A 24,767-nucleotide genomic window follows, 5' to 3' on the forward strand; every position below is an offset into this window, starting at 1 on the left:
CTTGCTCAACTAAGCCCGTGTGGTAGCCAGTGTGCAATGGCCACCCGACGTTAAAAGAACTCACACACAGGCATCTTGCACCCTTCAATATGAGGTTTAGGACCTGGAACATCAGGACCCTCATGGACAACTCCAACAGTGACAGACCGGAACACCGCACCACCGTAGTTGCCCGGGAACTTAGACACTTCGATGTCGACATCGCCGCCCTAAGCGAGACCCAGCAGGCAGGGGAAGACCAGCTCAAGGAACAAGGTGGAGGTTACACCTTCTTCTGGAAAGGCAAACCAGAGGAAGAACATCGCCTCCACGGAGTCAGTTTCGCTATCAAGAACGAGCTGGTCGACCACCTCAGAGACTCCCCCTGTGGGATTAGCGAACATCTCATGACTCTCCAGCTCACCCTATCCCGGAACCAGTGCACCACAGTTATCAGTGCATATGCCCCAACACTCGATGCAACAGATGAGGCCAAAGAGGGATTTTACTCCAGCCTCAAACAATCCTTGTCCCGTGTTCCTACGGATGACAAACTGATCCTCCTCGGCAATTTCAACGCCAGAGTCGGTAAGGACACAGGCCTCTGGAGAGGTGTGATCGGCAGAGAAGGGGTAGGGATAACCAACTCCAGCAGTACCCTGCTCCTGACAAAATGCCTAGAACACGATCTTGACATTACTAACACCCTGTTCCACCAGAGGGACAAGTACAAGGCATCATGGCAACACCGTCGCTCCAAACACTGGCACCTGCTTGACTATGTCATCGTTCGAGCCAGGGATCGCAAGGATGTGCACATCACCTGCACCATGATAGGAGCTGACGACTGTTGGATGGACCACCGCCTAATCCATTCCATCATCAACATCAATATAGCCCCAAAGCAGCGGCGCAGCAAAAGCAATGCCACAAAAAAATTAATACCGGGGCACTCAAAGACCCAGCTGAGAGAGCCCTATACAGCCAGCGCCTCACTGCTAACCTGGCGACCCTTGATGACCCCGAGACGCAGAATGCCCACAGCGCTTGGTCTGCCCTCCAGGCCACCATAACCAGTGCCTGCGAAGAGACGCTCGGTCACTCAACCAGGAAACACCAGGACTGGTTTGATGAGAATGACCAGGAGATCCAAGAGCTAATAAATTGCAAGCGCAGGGCATTTCTGAACCTAAAACAACAACCCAATTCAGGAGCAGCAAAGCAGCTTTACAGATGGCTTAAGGCCGAGGTCCAACAGAAAACCCGCGACCTAAAGAATAGATGGTGGATGGAGAAAGCACAGGAGATTCAGCAACTGGCCAACAGTCATGATGTGCGAGGATTCATCACCGCAGTCAAGGCCATCTATGGCCCAAGCACCCAAGGCCCCACCCCACTGCCGGCCAAGAATGGGGAGACACTCATTAAGGACACCGAGGCAGTCAGGACCCGCTGGAAGGAGCACTTCAAAGATTTCCTTAACCCGAGTGTCTGCCTTTGACTCGAGTGTCCTCGACTCCATCCCATAGCATGCTGCCCGCCACCATCTCAGCAAAACCCCAGCCCTGCACGAGGTAGAAAAGGCCATCCGCCAGCTCAAGAACAACAAGGCAACGGGAGCGGATGGAATCCCCGCTGAGGAACTAAAGTATGGCGGAGAGGCACTATTGGCACGAATGCATGACCTCATCTCTCTCATCTGGAAAGAGAAGAGCATGCTGGGAGATCTCAGAGATGCAGTAATCATGACCATCTTTAAAAAAGGGAAGCAGTCCGACTGCAGTGACCACAGAGGAATCTCCCTGTTATCATCCACTGGGAAAGTCATCGCTAGAATTCTCCTCAACTGTCTTCTCCCTGTGGCTGAGGAGCTCCTCCTGGAGTCACAGTGCGGATTTCGTCCACTATGGGGTACAACAGACATGATCTTTACGGCATGACAGCTGCAAGAAAAATGCAAGGAACAGCACCAACCCTTGTACATGGCCTTCTTTGACCTTACAAAGGTCTTTGACACTGTTAACCACGAGGGACTATGGAGCGTCCTCCTTCGTTTCGGCTGCCCCCAAAAGTTTGTCGCCATCGTCCGCCTGCTCCACGACGACATGTAAGCCATGATCCTGACCAGCAGATCCATCACAGACCCATTCCATGTCCGGACTGGGGTCAAGCAGGGCTGCGTCATCATGCCAACCTTCTTACATAGAAACATAGAAAATAGGTGCAGGAGTAGGCCATTCGGCCCTTTGAGCCTGCACCACTATTCAATAAGATCATGGCTGATCATTCAACCTCAGTACCCCTTTCCTGCTTTCTCTCCATACCCCTTGATCCCTTTAGCCGTAAGGGCCATATCTAACTCCTTTTTGAATATATCTAACGAACTGGCCTCAACAACTTTCTGCATTAGAGAATTCCACAGGTTAACAACTCTCTGAGTGAAGAAGTTTTGCCTCATCTCGGTCCTAAATGGCTTACCCTTATCCTTAGACTGCGACCCCTGGTTCTGGACTTCCCTAGCATCGGGAACATTCTTCCTGCCTCTAACCTGTCCAAATGGGCGATGTGACACTCCAACCAGCCCAACAAATCTCCTCTTCCTCTCCTCCTTCCTTCACTCGCTCTGTCTGCACTCTCTCTCTCTTTCTCTCTGACCCTCCCTGTGCCTTCTGAGCATGTGTGATGACCCCTGACCTCTAAAAACGTGGCAAAGAAACTCAACCAAAATAAAATCCCACACATGCGCAGAATAGCATTGCTAGGGAAGCTTTTTTTTTTACTTCTGTTTTCGGTGGGCGATCGTGAGATCGCTGAAAAATCACATCGCCCATTTGACATCGCCGGGGTAAGGCCGAGTGGAAAATCGTAAAAAAAATGGGCCTTGTGCCAGTGATCAGCAAGGCCGAGACGTCCCACATCGCTGGAACAAGGCCCATTTTTTGGGCCCTTAGCCACCAAGTGGAAAGTCTAGCCCCTTATCTTTCTCTATAAAGGAAATGTACCTTAAATTTAATTCCTGATAAACAAAACAAAACTTTTCTGACCTGTCCACTGCAGATAGTTCAATTTAGAGCTCCATGGAATTGTGGGACTAACTGGTACATTGGCTGGAATCTTAATTTAGAGGTGGGTATGGAGCGAGGGGCTGGAATGCCATTAGGAAACCTGGGAGAACGGGTTCCCCTCAGGCCTTTTTGAACTTAACGGCAGGGTCTGATTAACATTTTGAATCTCTGTTTCCTGCCTGCAGCCAGCCAGATGGAATGGCTGGCTGGCTGTCGGACAGGTGGGCCTAAGGCACCAGGCCCGAGAGAGGAGGGATAGAGGGAAGAATCAGGGGGATCAGAAGGCTTGGGATCGTCAGAGGGGTCGGAGGCTGTATATTGTCAGAGGGGTCTGGGTCTGCAGATCGTTGGAGGGGTTGGGAGTTTGGAGGTCTTGGGGGGGAGATCGATGGGAGATCGGAAGGGTGGGGATTGGGTGTCCTATCGCTGAGGCTTGGCAAGGCAGTAACATAAGACATAAGAACATATGAAATAGGAGTGGGAGTCGGCCATTCAGCCCCTCGAGCATGGCTGATCTTCTACCTCAACTCCACTTTCCTGCACTATCACCATATCCCTTGATACCCTTAATATTCAAAAATGTATCAATCTCTGTCTTTAATATACTCAATGACTGAGCATCCACAGCTCTCTGGGGTAGAGAATTCCAAAGATTTACCACCCTCTGAGTGAGGAAGTCCTAAATGGCCAACTACTTATTCTGAGACTGTGACCCCTGGTTCTAGACTCCTCAGCCAGAGAAAACATCCTCCCTGCATCTACCCTATCAAGCTCTGTAAGAATGTTGTATGTTTCAATGAGATCACCTCTTATTCTTCTAAATGCTAAATGCTAGAGAATATAGGCCTAGTCTGCTCAATCTCTCCTCATAAGACAACCTCCCCCCCAATCCCAGGAATCAGTCTGGTGAACCTTTATGGCAAGGATATTCTTCCTTAGGTAAGGAGACCAAAACTGTACACAATACTCCAGGTGCAGTCTCACCAGGGTCCTATATAATTGCAGTAAGACATCTTTACTCTTATACTCAAATCCTCTTGTAATAAAGGCCAACATACCATTTGCTTTCTTAATTGCTTGCAGTACCTGCATGTTAACTTTCAGTGATTTGTGCACAAGGACACCCAGGTCCCTCTGAACAACAATATTTCCCAATCCCTCACCTTTTAAAAATACTCTGCTTTTCTATTTTTCCTACCAAAGTGGATAACTTCACATTTCTCCACATTATATTCCATTTGCCATGTTCTTGCCCACTCACTTAGCCTGTCTATATCCCCTTGAAGTCTCATTGCATCCTCCTCACAAATTACATTCTCACCTAGCTTTGCATCATCAGCAAACTTGGATATATTACATTTGGTCCCCTCATCCAAATCATTGATATAGATTGTGAATTGTTGAGTCCCAAGCACTGATCCTTGCGGCACCCCACTAGTTACATCCTGCCAATCCAAAAGTGACCCGTTTATTCCTACTCTCTGTTTTCTGTCCATTAACCAATCCTCAATCCATGCAAGTATATTACCCCCAATCCCATGAACCCTAATTTTTTTTAATAACCTCTTGTGTGGCATGTTATCGAATATCTTCTGAAAATCCAAATACACCACATCCACTGGTCTCCCTTTATCTATTCTGCTAGTTACAACTTCAAAACACTCAAACAGATTTGTCAAACATGATCTCCCTTTCATAAATCCGTGTTGACTCTGCCCAATCTTATTATTATTTTCTAAGTGCCCTGTTACCATGTCCTTAATAATAGATTTTAGCATTTTCCCTACTACTGATGTCAGGCTAACTGGTCTGTAGTTCCCTGATTTCTCTCTCCCTCCTTTCTTAAATAACAGGGTTACATTTGCTACCTTCCAATCCATGGGAACCTTTCCAGAGTTTATGGAATTTTGGAAGATGACAACCAATGCATCCACTATCTCTATAGCCACCTCTTTCAAAACCCTTGGATGTAGGCCATCAGGTCCAGGGGATTTATCGGCTTTCAGTCGCATTAATTTCTCCAGTACAATTTTTTTTAGCAATACTAATTTCTTTCAGTTTCTCATTCTCGCTAGACTCTTGGTTCTCCACTATTTCCGGGAGGTTTTTTGCGTCTTCTCCCGTGGAGTCAGACACCCTGGGCCCGAATTTAATGATGGCCTCTGACCGACAAGTGCCGCCCAAAGGACCGCCGATGGGCACCGAGGTCCCTGACGATTCTTTGGGCGGGGTTTTCATGGACCCCCCAGGTCCCTCAAAGGTCGGCGGGCAGCAAAGCAGCGATGTACACCGCCAATCTGTGCGGGAGCCGGAAGGAGCTCTCATTCTCGGCAGCAAATGCGCTTGCTGCCCAAGTGCCGCCGAGGATGGAGTCGGATCCACAGTGGGTTGAACACCTAAAAATAAAAAGCAGTAAAAAAAACATCTGACGACCTTCAGGGGACCCCATACAGGTAAGTCCCTGAATTAAAAAATGTCATTAACGTGTTTTCCCCCATCTTCACACTTACCGTTGAGGACAAAGCAGCCTCCACGTAGCGGTCCACCGCCGTCCTGCCAACTCCCGCCCGCAAGAATATGGCATTTCGGCAGGCAGGAGTCTACTTACGCACATCGGCCGTCCGCTGACGACAGTGGGCGCTTCCCGGCGGTTCTCCCCTCCCGCCCGCTCCAGGCCACGTCGAAAATGGCACTGGCCGGTTCGAGCAGAGGAATGTCGACGGCAGTGGGCGGCAGTGGGCAGCCTGTCCCAGCCTATAAGAGACCCACATTTACTTTTGCTAATCTTTTCCTTTTTACATACCTAAAGAAGCTTTTACAGTCTGTTTTTGTTTCTCATCATCAATTTTTCGTCCTTCTCTTCTGAAGTATGGACTCCTTGCTAGGGCACAGATCCATGCTCACCATTCAGTTGCTGACCCCTCACTTAAGTGACTGTCTGTGAGTTTCGAAATTAGTTTGATGGGCTATTCAATCACTGGAAGATGGCAGATAAAAGACGAATCCAATGCACGCATGTGCCACTGCTGGGGTTGTGAGTAGCAATCAGGAGAAGATTCCCTAACCAACTTCTCCATTCCTAACCTGGGAGGGGGGATGCTAAATGTAGCACCACTACCAACACCCAGTTGAGATTAGTTAACTCAGTAGGAGTAGGGATTGAGCTTAGGACCTTCCTGATTGGTGTAGTTCAGCTACAACAACAACTTGTATTTATATAGCGCCTTTAACGTAGTGAAACATCCCAAGGCGCTTCACAGGAGTATTATGAAAAAAAATGTTTACACCGAGCCACATAAAGAGAAATTAGGGCAGGTGGCCTGGTCAAAGTGTAGGTTTTAAGGAGCATCTTGAAGGAGGAACAAGAGGTAGAGACGCGGAGAGGTTTAGGCAGGGAATTCCAGAGCTTAGGGCCGAGGTAACAGAAGGCACAGTCACCAATGGTTGGGTGATTATAATCAGGGATGCTCAGGGCCAGAATTAGAGGAGCGCAGATATCTCAGGGGCTGAAGGAGATTACAGAGATAGGGAGGGGCGAGACCATGGAAGGATTTGAAAACAAGGATGAGAATTTTGAAATCAAGGCGTTGCTTAACCAATGTAGATCAGCATGCACAGGGGTGTTGGGTGAGCAGGACTTGGTGCGAGTTAGGACAGGGGCAGCCAGGAGTGCGTTGGATTAGTCAAGTCTAGAGGTAACAAAGGCATGGATGAGGACTTCAGCGGCGGATGAGCTGAGGCAAGGGCGGAGACTTGCGATGTTACAGAGGTGGAAATCGGCAGTGTTAGTTATGCTGTGGATATGTGGTCGAAAGCTCATTTCAGGGTTAAATATGACACCAAGGTGGCAAACATTCTGGTTCAGCCTCAGACAGAAGTTGGGGAGAGGGATGGAGTCAGTAGCTAGGGAATGGAATTTGTGGCGGGGACCGAAAACAATGGCTTCGGTCTTCCCAACATTCAATTGAAGAAAATATAAAAACACTTAAAGCCTCCATGGGCATGTTCTCCATGATTAGCTGACTGACTGGGCTACTGATTCGTGTTTGAAATACCTGTAGTGCTTTGAGAGGCTCTTGTTTTGTTGGAGTGGTGCAAGTTTGAGCAGCGTCTGGCAGTAGGTGGAAGAGATCGAGGTTGGACTAGGGTGGGGAGGCTGGGGTCAGGTTACTTGCGGCGAGTTCTCCTGTCTGAAGTTGGTGAGGCATTGAAGGTGGCAGAGGGGCGGGACAAGGCGTCACCGTCACTTTATAATCTCATCTCCAACACAAGGCGGCTACTCAGAATAAGAGCCAGAGAGGAGACATACCATTAGCAGCACTTTAGAGAGATCAGGAGGCATTTCCGATATGGCGGCCGCGGAGCAGTGGCTTCTTATCTACTTGTCTTTGTTTTCCCTCAAGAAATGGACTTTAGCTTTTAATCTGGATACCGAAAATTTCATTAAGAAAACCGGGGACGCATCCAGCTTGTTTGGGTTTTCTCTTGCTATGCATAGGCAGCTAACACCATCGGATCAAATAGTGTAAGTATCTGTATATTTGATTTGTTTTAAATGAAGACAGTACTTTCAGACTCCAGAGGAATGCAAGAGCAAGTCTCCTGTGTGCTTTGCTGTAAGCCAGGACAGCCCCGCACACTTCAGCTGAAGTGATTCCATTCGAGCAGGTTTATCGGACTTTAAGCTTGTAACGAAATGTTAGCCAGCTAACTGCAGCAAGAAGTTTCCGTCTGCGGCTGCCGTACCTGCTTGGAGTGAACTTTACTACCAGGCGGCTGTCGGTCGGTGCAGAAAGGTCACGCCCGCCTCCCGGTGTCCCTCCCGACCGCACATTTCACACCGAAACACTCATAGCGGGTTAAATCCACGGAGGCGCTGCCCGTTAGCGCCATGCGCTCGGCTGCCAACATAGCGCTTTATTGTTCTGTAATTCCTATTGATTTATGCCAGGCGCTTATGCGGCTTTTAGTATTGACCGCAAAGCGTTTTAATATTTAAAATCCTTTTACAAATAGGAATACCCCAAGGGATTGATTGAGAAGTGCAACAGTGTGTGTCGCGACCTCCTGTAAGGAGAGCTTGAGGGCGAAGCGATGATTGGTATTCAGGGCAGCGCGGATTGTTGCCGGCCGACACACCGCTGAGTCTGCGGGGGCGGGATCAGACAATCTGCAAAAGTTGCAGTGTCGTCCGAGTTGATCCCGATTGTCTGCAGTGAAAGGGTCAGAGATTTACCCGAAAAGCCTTATTACCATTCAACTGCAGTCCTTTAACCGGAGAAGCGTCAAAGCAGGTTGTTCTCCGAGCAAATACAATAGCCTGAAAAGTTTCCACAAGTATGTCTGTGGCTGTAACCTCTTTAATTATTTGCACGTCTCGCTCAATTCCGTGCAACGACTGTTTCAGTGATAGCAAGTTTCTTCAACATGCATTACTGCAATATACAAACTTTGTTGTGAATGTGTTGGGTGGGGGTGGGGTGGGTGCCATTGGCTCAGACGCGGGTGGCGGTGTCTGGTTGCTATGGTATGTTACTGTTCTGATGGACCCTGACGTAAGTCCACAGTAATCCTGCCGCCCCATTCAATCGGTGCAGAGGGTACACGTGGGGGCGGCGACGACAGCGGAATTTCTTTTTAAAAATTAAAAACTGGTGAATGCCTTTTTTCTTTCCTCTGGAATTAATGACCCTCGAACAAATCGCCATGATGCATGTCTTTGAAACGTCCGATTTCTGAGAATGCCATTAGCAAGTATTCTTCATTTTACACCAAGCAGTTTATTATCCATGAACCTGCTCTATTCTGTTTATTCAATTAAAAGTTTTTATACAGATTTGAAAGTTGTTTTATGTTTATCATAATTAGAATATATTTTAGATGTGGAGCGATGCACATATTATCATGTTTGTGATATGATTGGGCTTGATTCAGTTTCACAAGGGCAACAAGTTCTATTTATATAGCGCCTTTTAATGTGAGAACATATCCCAAGGTGATTTAAAGGTAAAAATAGACGGCAAACAATAGTCGAAGAATTAGAGGAGGTGACCGCAGAAATGGTCAAAAATGAAGATCTTGGAGGTGGCTTTTGAAAGCGGGGAGGGAGGCACCCAGGGGATGGTTCAGGGAGAGTATGCCAGAGTGATCAAGACACCCGAAAGCTCTGCAAACTAAGGTGGATTGAAGAGAAGGGGGAATACAATACAGACCCGAGTCTGAAGAGTGAAGGATGTGTGTGCTTGTATATGAGGTTGGAAGAGGTTCCAGAAGTGAGGAGTGGTGAAATTCTGGAAGGACTTAAATGAGGATGAAGATTTTGAATTCAGTGTGTTAAGAGAACTGGAGGCCAATGGAAGATGGGGATAAGGGTGATGGGATCGGAAACTTAGCGTGGATTAAAATGAAGGTGGCAGTTTCTGACTAGTCAAAAGTTTATATAGGATGGAATTTAGGAGGCCGTAAGGAGAGCATCAGGGAGGGTTGCAGTGGCAGTGGAGGTGAAGTAAAAATGGACAATGGTGGAAATGGTCAGCCTCATTAACGCTTACGACACCCTTGGGTTCAGTCGCCGTGAGCAAAGAAAAACAAACTTGCATTTATTTGGTGCTTTCATGACCTCGGGAGGTCCTGAGCAGTTGGGGCGGAGGATAGAATCAGGGATTGGGGTGCAAAATTTTTGGTGTTGTGACTTGTTAGCTTCACTCTTGTCTGTCATTAAAGACTTGATGTCAAACAGTCAGGTGGCAGGGTAATGGAGAAGAAATAGTTGAATTTGATCAGCATATATAAATATATATGTAAGTTGATCCTATACCTACAGATGATGTCACTGAGGGGCAGCTGTAGACAATTAAAGGAGAGGCTGAGACTGGGAATTTGGGGCACTCCCAAGGCAACCGTGTGAGGGTGAGGTTGGAAATGATAGCAGAAGATCTCATGACTATTGGGTGTAGTTAGAAGTGGAACAAAATTATGGTGTTGCCATAAAATGGACTACAGAGGAAAGATGATTGAGGAGGATAGAGTGGTTAACTGCTGAAAGCCACAGAGATGTTGAGAAAGACAGCAAGAGTGCATTGTGGTTGCTATCAAAATGGATGTCTTTGCTGACTTTAACCCGGCTGGTCTTGGTGCTGTGGGCAGAACAGAAACCATAATGAAGGCATTTGAGCAGGAAGTGACAGGAAAAATAGGCACAGAGTTGGGTGGCATCATGTTTGAGGACATATGGGAGGAGAGGGAGGTGAGAGATAGGGTGGTAATTGGAGAAGTTTGAAGAGTTGGGTGATGGCAGTTTTGATGGTTGGCGGAACAGCCGGAGGAAATGGAGCTGTTAATGATGTGAGAAAGCATTAGGCCAAGGAGAGGTCATTATTTGGCAAGGAGTTGGGTCAGGAGGGGATAGTGGCACAGATGGTGGGTCTCATGGAGATGAGCTTAATGAGTTACTGAGTGATTTGAGGTTGGAAGTGGCGTATGGACAGGGCAGGAGAAGATCAATGTTGGGAGAAAGGGAGGTTGAAAGGCTGAGGGAATACTCTTGATCTTTGGGATGAAAAGTTCTAGGAACTCCTTGCACATTTTGCAGCTGAGTGTTTTTTTTACATGGTTGCTCTTGGGAAACAAAACCCTGCTGTAGACCTTAAACCTATCGTAGAAGTGGTGTTACTTTGTAAGGGAGAGATTTATAGTTTGAAACCAAAGGGTACATTTTTATCATTAGTGCCCCCAGAGCATTTCTGAATTTAATCGCGCCACCATTGACAGCCGTGCCTTCAGCTGCCAAGGCCCTAAGCTCTGGAATTCCCTCCCTAAACCTCTGCCTCTCTACCTCTCTCTCCTACTTTAAGGTGCTCCTTAAAACCTAACTCTTTTACCAAGATCTGCATTAATATCTCCTTGTGTGGCTCGGTGTCAAATTTAGTTTGATAACGTTCATGTAAAACGTCTTGGGATGCTTTACTCCATTAAATGCGCTATAAAATACTAATTTTTGTTGAGTGTGTGAAGCTCTGCACCAAAAGTAACCCCAGGCAGTAGTGCATGTCTCTTCATTCCAGCAACCATTGTAATTCATGAGTAGCAGAACATGTGGTTGACTTAAGTGACATTGGGATTCTTCGCAGTAGCTGCTTTTATGTTGATTTAATTCAGTTGGCTTCCAAATCACGGATCTTGCACAGCTTCAGCAGTTTGTTCAGGCCTGCAGCTGGGGAGGAGTCACTTACTGGCTCATCCTGGCTGCTGCCAATCTTTGGGACTTCACTAAAAACAATGACCCAACTCAACTTCGCTCGCTCTTTTACATTAAAGGTTGCATTATTATGCTGTACAGCAGCCCTTCCCCCACCCCCATCCCCTTTGATGCTCATGTGGTGTAGCTGTTCTCCATGCAGATGCTCTGAACATAATCCCGACATTTATACGAGGGTGCACTGGTCAAAAGGTGCAGCCAGTTGTGCAGATGCACAAGTGCAGTGTTGAAGTTTACAGCTGATCTTCAAGGTAAAACCAATTGGCTAACTAACAGAAGCAGAGAGTCGGAATAAATGGGTAATTTTCCAGTTGGCAAACAGTAACTAGTGGGGTGCCACAGGGATCGGTGTTGGGGCCTCAACTATTTACAATCTATATCAATGACTTGGATGAAGGGACCGAGTGTAATGTAGGCAAGTTTGCTGATGACACTAAGATGGGCAAATTGTGAGGAGGACACAAATAATCTGCAAAGAGATATAGACAGGTTAAATGAGTGGGCAAACATTTGGCAGATGGAGTATAATGTGGGAAAGTGTGAGGTTATCCACTTTGGTAGGAAAAATAAATTAAAAAAATTATTATTTAAATGGAGATTACAAAATGCTGCAATTCAGAGGGACCTGGGGGTCCTTGTGCATGAAACACAACAAGTTAATATGCAGGTACAGCAAGTAATCAGGAAGGCAAATGGAATGTTGGTCTTTATTGCAAGAGGGATGGAGTATAAAAGCAGAGAAGTCCTGCTACAACTGTACAGGGTATTGGTCAGACCACATCTAGGGTACTGCGTACAGTTTTGGTCTTATTTAAGGAGGGATATTTACTTGCATTGGAGGCAGTTAAGTGAAGACTTACTCGGTTGATTCCTGAGATGAAAGGGTTGACTTATGAAGAAAGATTGAGCAGGTTGGGCCTATACTCATTGGAGTTTAGAAGAATGAGAGGTGATCTTATTGAGACATATAAGATAATGAGGGGGCTCGACAAGGTAGATGCAGAGAGGATGTTTCCACTCGTAGGGGAATCTAGAACTAGGGGGCATAGTTTAAAAATAAGGCATCACTCATCTAGAACTGAGATGAGTAAATCTGTGGAATTCTCTGCCCCAGAGAGCTGTGGAAGCTGGGTCATTGAATATATTTAAGGTGGAGATAGACAGATTTTTGAACGATAAGGGAGTGAAGGGTTATGGGGAGCAGGCAGGGAAGTGGAGTTGAGCCCAAGATCAGATCAGATAAGCCATGATCTTATTAAATGGCAGAGCAGGCTTGAAGGACCGAATGGCCTACTCCTGCTGCTATTTCTTATGTTCTTATGTTCAATTGTGATGAAATAGATATCCCACTGAAGATCACTATTTATTACATCAACAGCAAATGTAAAACTAGATCTCATTGTTTGCAAGGATTCAAATAGATTAGTTAAATTACCGATGCTTACGATCTGCATCGTGTTCTGTCTGCATGTCACTGTCTCTCCTTCAAAATTTTCACAAATATATCTGTTGTGATGTCATGTGCCGTTGTCCATTGCAAAAAGGCCTCTTCACCTGTGTAGTTAATACAGTCCGAGTTTACAACCCTCATTTATTATAGCAGTGAGGAAATATTTACACTGCATTGCAGGTTTTAAAGGGATGCACTAGAAGTTTAGGGGGTTGCTTGCTTAATTATCCATTAAGTTACTGATTGACTATAATTGATCAAAGAAAGCTGAAATATGTTGAACTAGTAAAACTGCAAGACAAAATCAGTTTTGATCAGTGCTGTGTCTTATGGCCAGTCAGTAGCGCATATTCAAGTTCAGTTTTGTTATTTTAAAATGTCCATTTCAGAACAAAAGCTGGAGATCTCAAATTACACTGTTTTGTTTGCAGATGAGTGTTTTTCAGAATTAAACATTGATTTTTTAAAAATTCACTTTTCCGGGCCTCTTCTGGCCCCAGCTCCTTGCCGCTAGGTTGAGCTGGTGGGGAAGCCATGGCAGCTTCTCCACATAAGTCTTGGGTTAAGATTTCAGTCGGGCTCCAATGACTTACTCAGAGCCTGATCTATATATTTAACGAAGGACTCTGCTGCCTTCTAGTGCGTGTACCTCTCGCCTGCTCATAAGCAGGTTAAGATTGTGACCTGCAGGAAGTCAGAGGGGGTCAGTCGCTGAGATTGTGTTACTGGCTGCCGCCCAGTTTCTGTTATGCGGGCAGGGTTAAAATCACAATTTTAGTCTCACTTGGGGAACTACATGTGGCCTCCGCTTTAAGGAAGAGATAAATCAATTAGAATTCCAACTTATGACTGGCATCCAAAGAACCCTGCTGAAAAGTGAACATTTGTGCATCTTGGATGAAAACAGAATGGGTTCAGCTGTGCGGATTCCCGCTAGGTCAGTTAGCCTGTTGGTACTCACTATATGGGTTCCATGAAGAATAGCCATTTGGGTGAGATACTAGAAGGAGACTGGCACTCAGCAAGAGTTGGTGCCTTTGGGAGATGATCATCATAGGCAGTCCCTCAAAATCGAGGAAGACTTGCTTCCACTCCTAAATTGAGTTCTTTGGTGGCTGAACAGTCCAACACAAGAGCCACAGACCCTATCACAGGTGGGACAGATATTCGGCGGGGGAAGGGGGAGGGTGGCACTGATTTACCACATGCTCCTTCCGCTGCCTGCGCCTGATCTCCTCACGCCCGCAGCGTTGAGATTCGAAGAGCTCAACGCCCTCCTGGATGTCGCACTTCACCAGGGAGGCTTTGAGGGTGTCCTTGTAACGTTTCCGCTGCCCACCTTTGGCTCGTTTGCCATGAAGGAGCTCCGCATATAGCAGTTGTTTAGGGAGTCTCGTGTCTGGCATGCGAACTAAGTGGCCTACCCAACGAAGCTGATCTAGCGTGGGCAGTGCTTCAATGCTGGGGATGTTAGCCTGGGCGAGGACAGTAATGTTGGTGCATCTGTCCTCCCAGGGGATTTGCAGGATCTTGCGAAGACATCATTGGTGATATATCTCCAGCGACTTGATGTGTCTTCTGTAAGTCGTCCATGTCTCTGACCCATACAGGAAGGCAGGAATTACTACAGCCCTGTAGACCATGAGCTTCGTGGTAGATTTGAGGGCTTGGTCTTTGAACACTCTTTTCCTCATGCGGCCGAAGGCTGCACTGGCGCACTGGAGGCGATGTTGAATCTCTGCATCAATGTCTGCCTTTGGTGACAAGAGGCTCCCGAGGTATGGGAAGTGGTCCACGTTGTCGAGAGCCCGGCCGTGGATCTTGATGACTGGGGGGCAGTGCTGTGCGGCGAGGACAGGTTGGTGTAGGACCTGAATGGGAGATAAATGGAGCAGTGAAAACCCCTGTCATTTCACATCCAGCATCTAGATTTGAGCCTAGTCTTAGGCTGATGGACTGAAATTCTCTCCGACATGAAGTGAGTTACGCATTCTCAAACTAGTTCTCAATACCTACACACCTGCAGTATGGGGCAGAGTGCAGCCTTTAATTCAATTGTAATTTAACAGTTTCAGTAAAAGAAATCATGTAAACATCTGAAGTGGGCAACAAAGAAAGCACTGTTGCAGTTGCGATACTGTATTGAGGATGAGGTTTTGGTTGCATTGTTTTAGCTGTGTAAAGGAAACTTTAGTCTTAATTCATTCTGTAACTGACCTAGGAGCAAGTGATGCTAACACTGAATACAAAAAAATGGATAATGTTCCATTCTCAGCACTGACATCTGTTACATAAGATGCAAAATTTCACCCCAAAGCAATAGAAATGCACTATGTTCTTCTCACTTGAATTGAATTTCGCAGTTGTAATGATAAATATAGTAGTGTTTCATTATGTTTCTGTCTATTTTTAAATAATCGTTCAATTAGGCTACATAACCTGGGGTGAGGCAGGAGTTGTTAGTTGAGACTTGGGCAAAATAAATTTTTGTTTCTTTACACCAGAAATAGGTGTTTAATTGTGGCAGCTATAAAATTTAATGAATATTAAATACTGATACTTGAGCTAGTTCCACCGAACGACGACTGAATCATTTCCTGGATATGAAAGCAGAACATTCTATAGACTGGTCTGAAAAATAAGTATTATAAAAGCTGAATTCTCTCCTTGACAGGGAACACATCTTTCAGTTAAGGTGGTCATACTGTACTTGCTTTATCAAAAGTAATGAAAAGGTCAGTTTTGCAGAGTGATCACATGTAGCCTATCCCTGATATTAATTTTTAATGCATGCGCTTGGAAAGTAGTCATGCAAGTTTCTCAGCCTTGAGTGAATTTGGATTTTATAATCGCACCAGTATAGTAAAACCCTCCCCTCCCCCCCCCCCCCCCCCCATCATACCACACCCACATTCTTTAGATTCAAAACAAATCTTTTGCTGGAAGATTTGGGTCTCATGATTGCCTAATTTTAAGTTACGATGTGCAGTATTCTTGTTTAGATAAAGTTATGATGGTAACTGCCTAGTCTCTTTATATCTATGTCTGTAGTCCTGTAATACCATACTAACAGCCTCTTTTTTATGATTGTTTTCTCCTTCTCAGATCTCAAAGGTTTAACTAGGGCAAAGAGACTAGTTGGCTAAGCAATTAACTTTCATAACTAGCCAACTGTAAAATTGCTGGTTACAAAACCCCAATTGTGCATGTTGAATGAATTGTTATTTTTGTAAGCACAGTGCTGACATTACACTTCTGAAATATAATCTGATGCATTCCTATAGAATGTTTTTTTATGGGGTATGTGTAATACTAATGGGTTGTGGCTAACTGTTTAATTCACACATCTGTCTAGATTTGAATAAACTGTGCCCAGGATAGTTGTCGGTGGATACCATATTCTGTTTGTATTGCTTTATGTTTACATTTTGAGTGAAATGATAAGGTTTTTAGACTAAATATAAAAGTTGCCAAAAGCATAATTTATTGATAACTTCACAACAACCTTTTACCACACCAGTCTTTATGGAAGCCCCTTTGTCGGCAGCAGCATTATAAAGTAAGTGAGGAGCACTGTACCTGAAAATTTGGCTCATTCCACGTGTATACAGCAGTGAACTAGTGAAGGTATGACAGCTAGAAACAGGTACAAATGCAACTTTTAAAAACAGTATTGTTATTTAGTTGCTATGGAATCTGCTCTGCAATATAGATGGGATGGTTTATATGGCATGTATGATAGCAGCCTGTATTACAAAACTGTTTTGTAAAGCTGTTCCGCACTGTAAGCGCACCATTTGTGATGAAGGCTTAAGATATTTATTGTGAGTGTGTTTATATTAAAAAAGCCCATGAGTGATTTATAGACCTCAAGTGTAACCTTATTTCTTTAGGTAAATAATGTACATTTCATAATTAAACATTGGAACATGAGTTGGTGATTGCAACACATTACATTAATGCACTTTAGTAAGTTGGTATATGAGGTCAAGAAAAGTGCAGTTCATTAGATATGTTCTCCCTGTTGAGCTAAGACAACACACCAAGTGCAAAGTATTACATTGATAGCAGTACAGATTGTACAACAAATATTCCTTATTCTATTGATCTAGAAAAATATATTTTCCAGGTACTTCAATTAATGCCTTTAGGTTAGAATGGGTAAGTGAGGCTAAGTGAGCAGGCAAAAATTTGGCGGAGTATAATGTGGGAATATGTGATGTTATCCACTTTGGCAGAAAAAATAAAAAAGCAAATTATTATTTAAATGGAGAAAAATTACAAAATTCTGCAATACAGATGGACTTGGGGTCCTTATTCATGAAACACAAAAAGTTACTATGCAGGTACAGCAAGTAATCAGGAAGGCAAATGGAATGTTGGCCTTTATTGCAAGGGGGATGGAGTATAAAAGCAGCAGTCCTGCTACAACTGTACAGGGTATTGGCGAGGACACACCTACAATACTGCGTAGTTTTGGTCTCCTTATTTAAGGAAGGATATACTTGCATTGGAGGCAGTTCAGAGAAGGTTCACTTGGTTGATTCCTGAGATGAAGGGGATGACTTATGAAGAACGGTTGAGCAGGTTGGGCCTGTGCTCATTGGAGTTCAGAAGAATGAGAGGTGATCTGATTGAGACATATAAGATAATGAGGGGGCTTGACAAGGTAGATGCAGAATGGATGTTTCCAATCATGGGGGAATCTAAAACTAGGGGACATAGTTTTAGAATAAGGGGCCACCCATTTAAAACTGAGATGAGGAGGAATTTCTTCTCTCAGAGGGTTGTAAATCTGTGGAATTCTCTGCCCCAGAGAGCTGTGGAGGCTGGATCATTGAATATATTTAAGGCGGAGATAGTCAGATTTTTGAGCGATAAGGGAGTAAAGGGTTATGGAGAGCGGGCAGGGAATTGGAGCTGAGCCCATGATCAGATCAGCCATGATATTAAATGGCGGAGCAGGCTCAAGGGGTCAAATGGCCTACTCCTGCTCCTATATCTTATGTTCTTATGTAGTTGTGGGCAAAGATAAATCATCAATCATAGGCAGTCCCTCAAAATCGAGGAAGACTTGCTTCCACTCTAAAAGTGAGTTCTTAGGTGACTGAACAGTCCAATATGGGAATTACAGTCTCTTTCACAGGTGGGATAGACAGTCATTGAAGGAAAGGGTGGGTGGGACTGGTTTGCTGCATGCTCCTTCCGCTGCCTGCATTTGTTTACTGCATGCTCTCGGCGACGAGACTCGAGTGCTCAGCACCCTCCCGGATGCACTTTCTCCACTTAGGGTGGTCTTTGGCCAGGGGCTCCCAGGTGTCGGTGCGGATGTTGCATTTTATCAAGGAGGCTTTGAGGGTGTCCTTGAAACGTTTCCTCTGCCCACCTTGGGCTCACTTGCTGTGTAGGAGTTCCGAGTAGAGCGCTTGCTTTGGGAGTCTTGTGTCAGGCATGCGAACAACGTGGCCCGCCCAAGGGAGCTGGTCGAGTGTGGTCAGTGCTTCGATGCTGGGGATGTTGACCTGATTGAGGAAGCTAACGTTGGTGCGTCTGTCCTCCCAAGTCGCTGGAGATATATCATCAATGATGTCTCCGCAAGATCCTGCAAATCTCCTGGGAGGACAGGCGCACCAACATCAGTGTCCTCCACTAGGCTAACATCCCCAGTATTGAAGCACTGACCACACTCGATCAGCTTCGCTGGGCAGGCCACATAGTACGCATGCCAGATACGAGACTCCCTAAGCAAATGCTTTATGCGGAGTTCCTTCATGGTAAACGAGCCAAAGGAGGACAGCGGAAACGTTATAAGGACACCCTCAAAGCCTCCCTGGTAAAGTGCGACATCACCACTGACACCTGGGAGACCCTGGCCGTAGACCGCCCGAGGTGGAGAAAATCCATCCAGGAGGTCGTTGAGCTCTTTGAGTCTCGACGCAAGGAGCATGAAGAGGCCAGGAGCAGGCAGCGGAAGGAGCACGCGGCATACCAGCCCTACCAACCCCTTCCCCCGACGAATGTCTGTCCCACCTGTAACAGGGTCTGTGGCTCTCGTATCGAACTGTTCGGCCATCAAAGAACTCACTTTGGGAGTGCCTACGATGATGATGTCCTCCAAGAGGATTTTCAGGATCTTGCGGAGACATCGTTGGTGGTATTTCTCCAGTGATTTGAAGTGGTCCACGTCTCTGAGCCATATAGGAGGGCGGGTATCACTACAGCCCTGTAGACCATGAGCTTGGTGGCAGATTTGAGGGCCTGATCTTCGAACACTCCTTTCCTCAGGGGACCGAAGGCTGCGCTGGCGCACTGGAGGCGGTGTTGAACCTCGTCGTCGATGTCTGCCCTTGCTGATAATAGGCTCCCGAGGTATGGAAAGTGGTCCATGTTGTCCAGGGCCGCGCCGTGGATCTTGATGACTGGGGGGTAGTGCTGTGTGGTGGGGTCAGGTTGGTGGAGGACCTTTGTCTTACGGATGTTTAGTGTAAGGCGCATGCTTTCGTACCCTTCAGTGAAGATGTTGACTGTGATTTGGAGTTCAGTCTCTGAATGTGCGCAGACGCAAGCGTCGTCCGCGTACTGTAGTTCGACGACAGAGGTTGGGACAGTCTTGGATCTGGCCTGGAGATGACGAAGGTTGAACAGGTTCCCACTGGTTCTGTAGAATAGTTCCACTCCAGCGGGGAGCTTGTTGAGTGTGAGGTGGAGCATTGCAGCGAGGAAGATCGAGAAGAGGGTTGGTGCGATGTCGAAGCCCTGCTTGACCCCAGTCCGGACGTGGATTGGGTTTGTGATGGATCCATTGGTCCTCCTGCTTTTGGAGTTTTGTTGTTCCAATGGCAGTAGAGACCTACTTTTTTTTCTCTGTGGGTCTTGCTGGGTCTCAATTTAAAAGTAAGATCAAGCAATGGAAATCAACAGCCTGGAGCTTCCAATGGGTCTTCCTTGGGAGCAGCAGCACCAGGTAAATTAACCAGGAAAGCAGCAAACAGAGATCATGGGATTCTGTTTGAGCCCGACTCCCCCAGTATATTTAGCAAATATAAAAGGAGTTAGTGTCTGCCTCAGACAAGGTTGGGTGTAGCTATTAAATAAACAGCAAGTTACTGCCTTTGCTGGAAAGAAGTACAATAACCTAGTAGGTAAACTGTAAATGGAGCAGAGCCAGCTGTGCTGTGGTTAGTTTCTACCTGCTCTTACTCTGGCAGGAAAAGGAAAACAACTGTTGCTCAGCAAACATTTGAATTAAATAAGGCAGCTACTTCATGTCTAAAGCAGTAAGTTACATTCATGTTTTGCTTTTGTGAGTGAAGGCACAAATCTTATTCTTAAGTTACTATAAACAGAAAAAAAAATTGTTGGGTGCTTTTCGTTCTGTTCTCAGTTGCAAATTACTTTCTCCATTGGTTGCACTCTGTTGGCTTGCCTGGTTGTCACCCCAAAATCCAATCAGATTGCACTTTATTCTCATCTGTAATATAAATTTAATGGAGATAAGTCCGTAAAGAGCATAAAAAAAGTTTTTTTTCCGAAAATGAGGTTTTATTGTAAAGTGACTTCTGCTTGAAATGTTACAGTACAGAGCATTGACCTTGGTATCAGTTTAGGTAACGGGCAGGGAATTGACTCAGTTGTGTTGCCAAAAGGTTCAACAAAATAAGAGTCTAGAAATTTCTGTGGAACCACTTTGGATGGGAAGAAACTTCCATCTGGCCCATGGCTGCAACTGTGACCTCAGCCCCTATTTGTTGATTCGGGACATTTAACAAATTTGGGGGGGGGCGGGACATAAGAACCTAAGAATATAAGAAATAGGAACAGCAGTAGGCCATACGGCCCCTCGAGCCTGCTCCACCATTCAATAAGATCATGGCTGATCTGATCATGGACTCAGCTCCACCTCCCTGCCCGCTCCCCATAACCCCTTATCCCCGTATCGTTTAAGAAACTATCTATTTCTGTCTTAAATTTATTCAATGTCCCAACTTCCACAGCTCTCTGAGACAGCGAATTCCACAGATTTACAAACCTCCGAGAGAAGAAATTTCTTCTCATCTCAGTTTTAAATGGGCAGCCCCTTATTCTAAGCTGATGCCCTCTAGTTCTGGTCTCCCCCATCAGTGGAAACTTCCTCTCTGCATCCATCATGTCAAGCCCCCTCATAATCTTAAACGTTTCGATAAGGTCACCTCTCATTCTTCTGAATTCCAATGAGTAGAGGCCCAACCTACTCAACCTTTCCTCATATGTCAACCCCCTCATCTCCAGAATCAACCTAGTGAACCTTCTCTGAACTGCCTCCAAAGCAAGTATATCCTTTCATAAATATGGAAACCAAAACTGCACGCAGTATTCCAGGTGTGGCCTCACCAATACTTTATTTAGCTGTAGCAAGACTTCCCTGCTTTTATACTCCATCCCCTTTGCAATAAAGGCCAAGGTACCATTGGCTTTCCTGATCACTGTCTGTACCTGCATACTATCCTTTTGTGTTTCATGCACAAGTACCCCCAGGTCCCGCTGTACTGCAGCACTTTGCAATCTTTCTCCATTTAAATAATAACTTGCTCTTTGACTTTTTTCTGCCAAAGTACGTGACCTCACTTTCCAACATTATAATCCACGTGCCAAATTTTTGCCCACTCACTTAGCTTGCCTATGTCCTTTTGCAGATTTTTTGTGTCCTCCTCACACATTGCTTTTCCTCCCATCTTTGTATCGTCAGCAAACTTGGCTACGTTACACTCAGTCCCTTCTTCCAAGTCGTTAATATAGATTGTAAATAGTTGGGGTCCCAGCACTGATCCCTGTGGCACCCCACTAGTTACTGGTTGCCAACCAGAGAATGAACCATTTATTCCGACTCTCTGTTTTCTGTTAGTTAGCCAATCCTCTATTCATGCTAATTTATTACCCCCAACCCTGTGAACTTTTATCTTGTGCAGTAACCTTTTATGTGGCACCTTGTCAAATGCCTTCTGGAAGTTCAAATACACCACATCCACTGGTTCCCCTTTATCCACCCTGTTCATTACATCCTTAAAGAATTCCTGCAAATTTGTCAAACATGACTTCCCCCTCATAAATCCATGCTGACTCTGCCTGACCAAATTTTGCTTTTCCAAATGTCCTGCTACTGCTTCTTTAATAATGGACTCCAACATTTTCCCAACCACCGATGTTAGGCTAACTGGTCTATAGTTTCCTGCTTTTTGTCTGCCTCCTTTTTTGAATAGGTGCATTACATTTGCAGTTTTCCAATTTGCTGGGAGCTTCCCAGTATCCAGGGAATTTTGGTAAATTACAACCAATGCATCCACAATCCCTGCCACTACTTCTCTTAAAACCCTAGGATGCAAGCCATCAGGTCCAGGGGAATTATCTGCCTTTAGTACCACCTCCTTAGTGATTGTGATTGTGATTGTGTTAAGTACCTCCCCCCACCCCCCTCCATAGCCCCTTGACTATCCACTGTTGGGATATTGTTAGTGTCCTCTACAGTAAAGACTGATACAAAATATTTTTTCAGAGTTTCTCCCATTACTAATTCCCCGTCTCGTCCTCTTAAGGGACCAACATTTACTTTAGCCACTCTTTTCCTTTTTATATACCTTCAGAAACTCTTGCTATCTGTTTTATATTTTGTGCTAGTTTACTTTCATAGTCTATCTTCTCTTTCTTAATCATTTTTTTAGTCATTCTTTGCTGGCTTTTGAAAGCTTTCCAGTGTTCTGTCCTCCCACTAGTTTTGGCCACTTTGTATGCCCTTGTTTTTAATTGGATACCGTCCTTTATTTCTATAGTTAGCCACTGCACTTGCACTATTCACAGTGCTGGTGGGGCACTCATCTCGGATGGGGGAGGGGGGGCGTAATAATTTGTTTTGTTCAAAAAGGAGCACATTTCTCAAGGGTGGTTTTCATAACACTGGCCTTTTTAAAAATTGAAATCCCCCAGAGTCCTTGAGCATGGCTATGCCTATTGTAATTAGGGTGCAAATGATGGGATAATACCATATGATGTTCCCTCATTTGTAAGATGCCCGAATACAATATCCCATATGTAGGTGTATTATGCACCCACCTCACTTAAGGTGTAGTTTATGATAGGGGTGAAAGGACACGGACTGGGTCAGGGGCTGGATCCGGCCCGCACCCAATCTCTGGGGTTAAGGCGTTGTGGTGCTGCTACACCCAAGAATTTCAGGGCTGTGATGTTTGTGACATCGAATGGGGACATTCGGGGTAATTTCTGCGAGTCTCTGTTTCCGGGAGCATCGATCAGTAGACTGTGAAACCGGTGCATTCGCTGGAAAATGTAAGAGCATCAGTGTTTAGGTGCGGTTTCCCTGCTCGGATTTCCGATCCACGCATTCGTCAGGTGACAAGTGTAGATCTTACAAGTGACTTCTGCTTGAAATGTTACGCCTCGCTATCAGTGTATGTCTGTTCCATGGGGCCTCGCATCACCAACTTGATCCTTGTAGAACTTCTGTAGAATTCGTGGAAGCTTTCTAATTGCGTTGCAAAAGCCCCTTAAAAGAAAGTTTAAATTTTGAGTACATAAAGGTGGGCTAAAATAATTTTGGACTTCAGAACTTTCCTGTCTAGAAATTACTTTTTTGATGTGGCAGTGTGCTTTCCGACATAATTTCCTGCTGCAAAAGCTGTATGCGTACTCTAGAGATCGACAGAACATCAATGATCTGAACCGGGTGGTTGTGAGGGTTCACAGCTGCATATTCTTTCAGCTTCCGCCCACTGGCCTGGTACAATACTAGTAGGGAACATAAATGATCGCACATCTGTATAGTGCAGGCGACTGGATTCTTCGTGATTTCCCACTCTTCACAAAAATCCTCTGCTTTGTCATTTTCCCACTTTCCTCTCCTTTTGAGTTCCTGTGCATGCAGATTTATTAGGTGGATTTTTTTTTGGAAGATTAAAGCATATCGCCCAGCGGAGGCATAAACTCTGGAAGAACAATAATTTTTCTCCTGCTTATTTTTCCACTTTGCAGTTTCTCTCCTGAAGGTAGTGACACTTGCAAAGATGAAGTTTCACAGGTGTCTGTAGCCCTCCAATGCCTTGCCAAAGTGGCCCTCCTTTCTGTGAGCCTAGATATGAGCGTTGAAAGGCTATTCAGTCAGGTTGGGGGAGGGGAGGGTTACTGCAGCTGAACTTGATCCTTTTCTTATCTAAAATCCACACACGTGCATTGTTCAGGGACGTTGGACATTCCTGCCCATATGGCACAGTACTGCACTACATAGTGCTCATATTCATTGAACCACTAGTGATGGAATTCCTGATTGTTCGAGGCAGAAACTTGTCATTCTGTATGTGATGCTTGTTTACCATTGTGACCTGTATATATGTCTTCTGACAAACATATTGCTGTTCTAACATTTCTTGTTTGAAGCTAGTGAAATGTGGGATTTGTACTTGGTTGCTTTTGAATAAACTACCGATGAGCCTGCTAAATTATTTTTTTTTGCCATGGCCTCTGTAAAGTATCCCAGCAACTAAGAAGTAAGTTGGTGCAAATTACCTGCACGGCCTGCTTTAAAAGTAATTTGGGTGACAATTAGTTATGTGTTTTATTGACCATTGATATGTTAACTATTTCACTGAATGCTGAAATTATTCAACACTATTGAATGTAATAGTTCATATTAAGAGCATTTTAGAATTTTACTTGTGTTTGTAATTGCAATACACATAGACCTCTTCTGCAGTTACAAAATGACAGTGTCACCCTGTCCAGCTTTGAGATGAACTAGCTGTGCAAGGCTGGACTATAAACCAGTCACATAGGAAATGGAGCCCCCTTGAATTGTGGTTATCTATCTTATCTCTTTAAAAATGTGTTTGCGGCTTTTCTCCTAAGTTGAGTCCCAAAAAAAACATGAATGTACAATACTTAAGGGATTAATAATTGCATGGTCTGTGTTTTTGGATCAAAATGTAAGGGTTATTATTTTCTTCCTTTAAATAAAAAAAATGAACAAGAGGTC

The 24,767-nt window shown here is 45.1% G+C and overlaps 1 protein-coding gene across 2 annotated transcripts in view; it reads left to right on the forward strand.

Moving 5' to 3' along the window:
• Positions 1-7,327: 7,327 nt before the first annotated feature.
• The window catches only part of LOC139259842 (integrin alpha-6-like), a 110,755-nt gene continuing 93,315 nt past the window's right edge, over positions 7,328-24,767 (forward strand). For both annotated transcript variants that reach the window (XM_070875718.1, XM_070875719.1), the window contains exon 1: positions 7,328-7,569. In XM_070875718.1, the coding sequence (XP_070731819.1) occupies positions 7,394-7,569 (176 nt within the window). In that variant the 5' untranslated portion in view covers positions 7,328-7,393. The remainder of the gene's footprint in view (positions 7,570-24,767) is intronic.

The sequence above is a fragment of the Pristiophorus japonicus genome, chromosome 3 (genome assembly GCF_044704955.1).
Source record: "Pristiophorus japonicus isolate sPriJap1 chromosome 3, sPriJap1.hap1, whole genome shotgun sequence".
Taxonomy (NCBI): Eukaryota; Metazoa; Chordata; class Chondrichthyes; family Pristiophoridae; genus Pristiophorus; species Pristiophorus japonicus.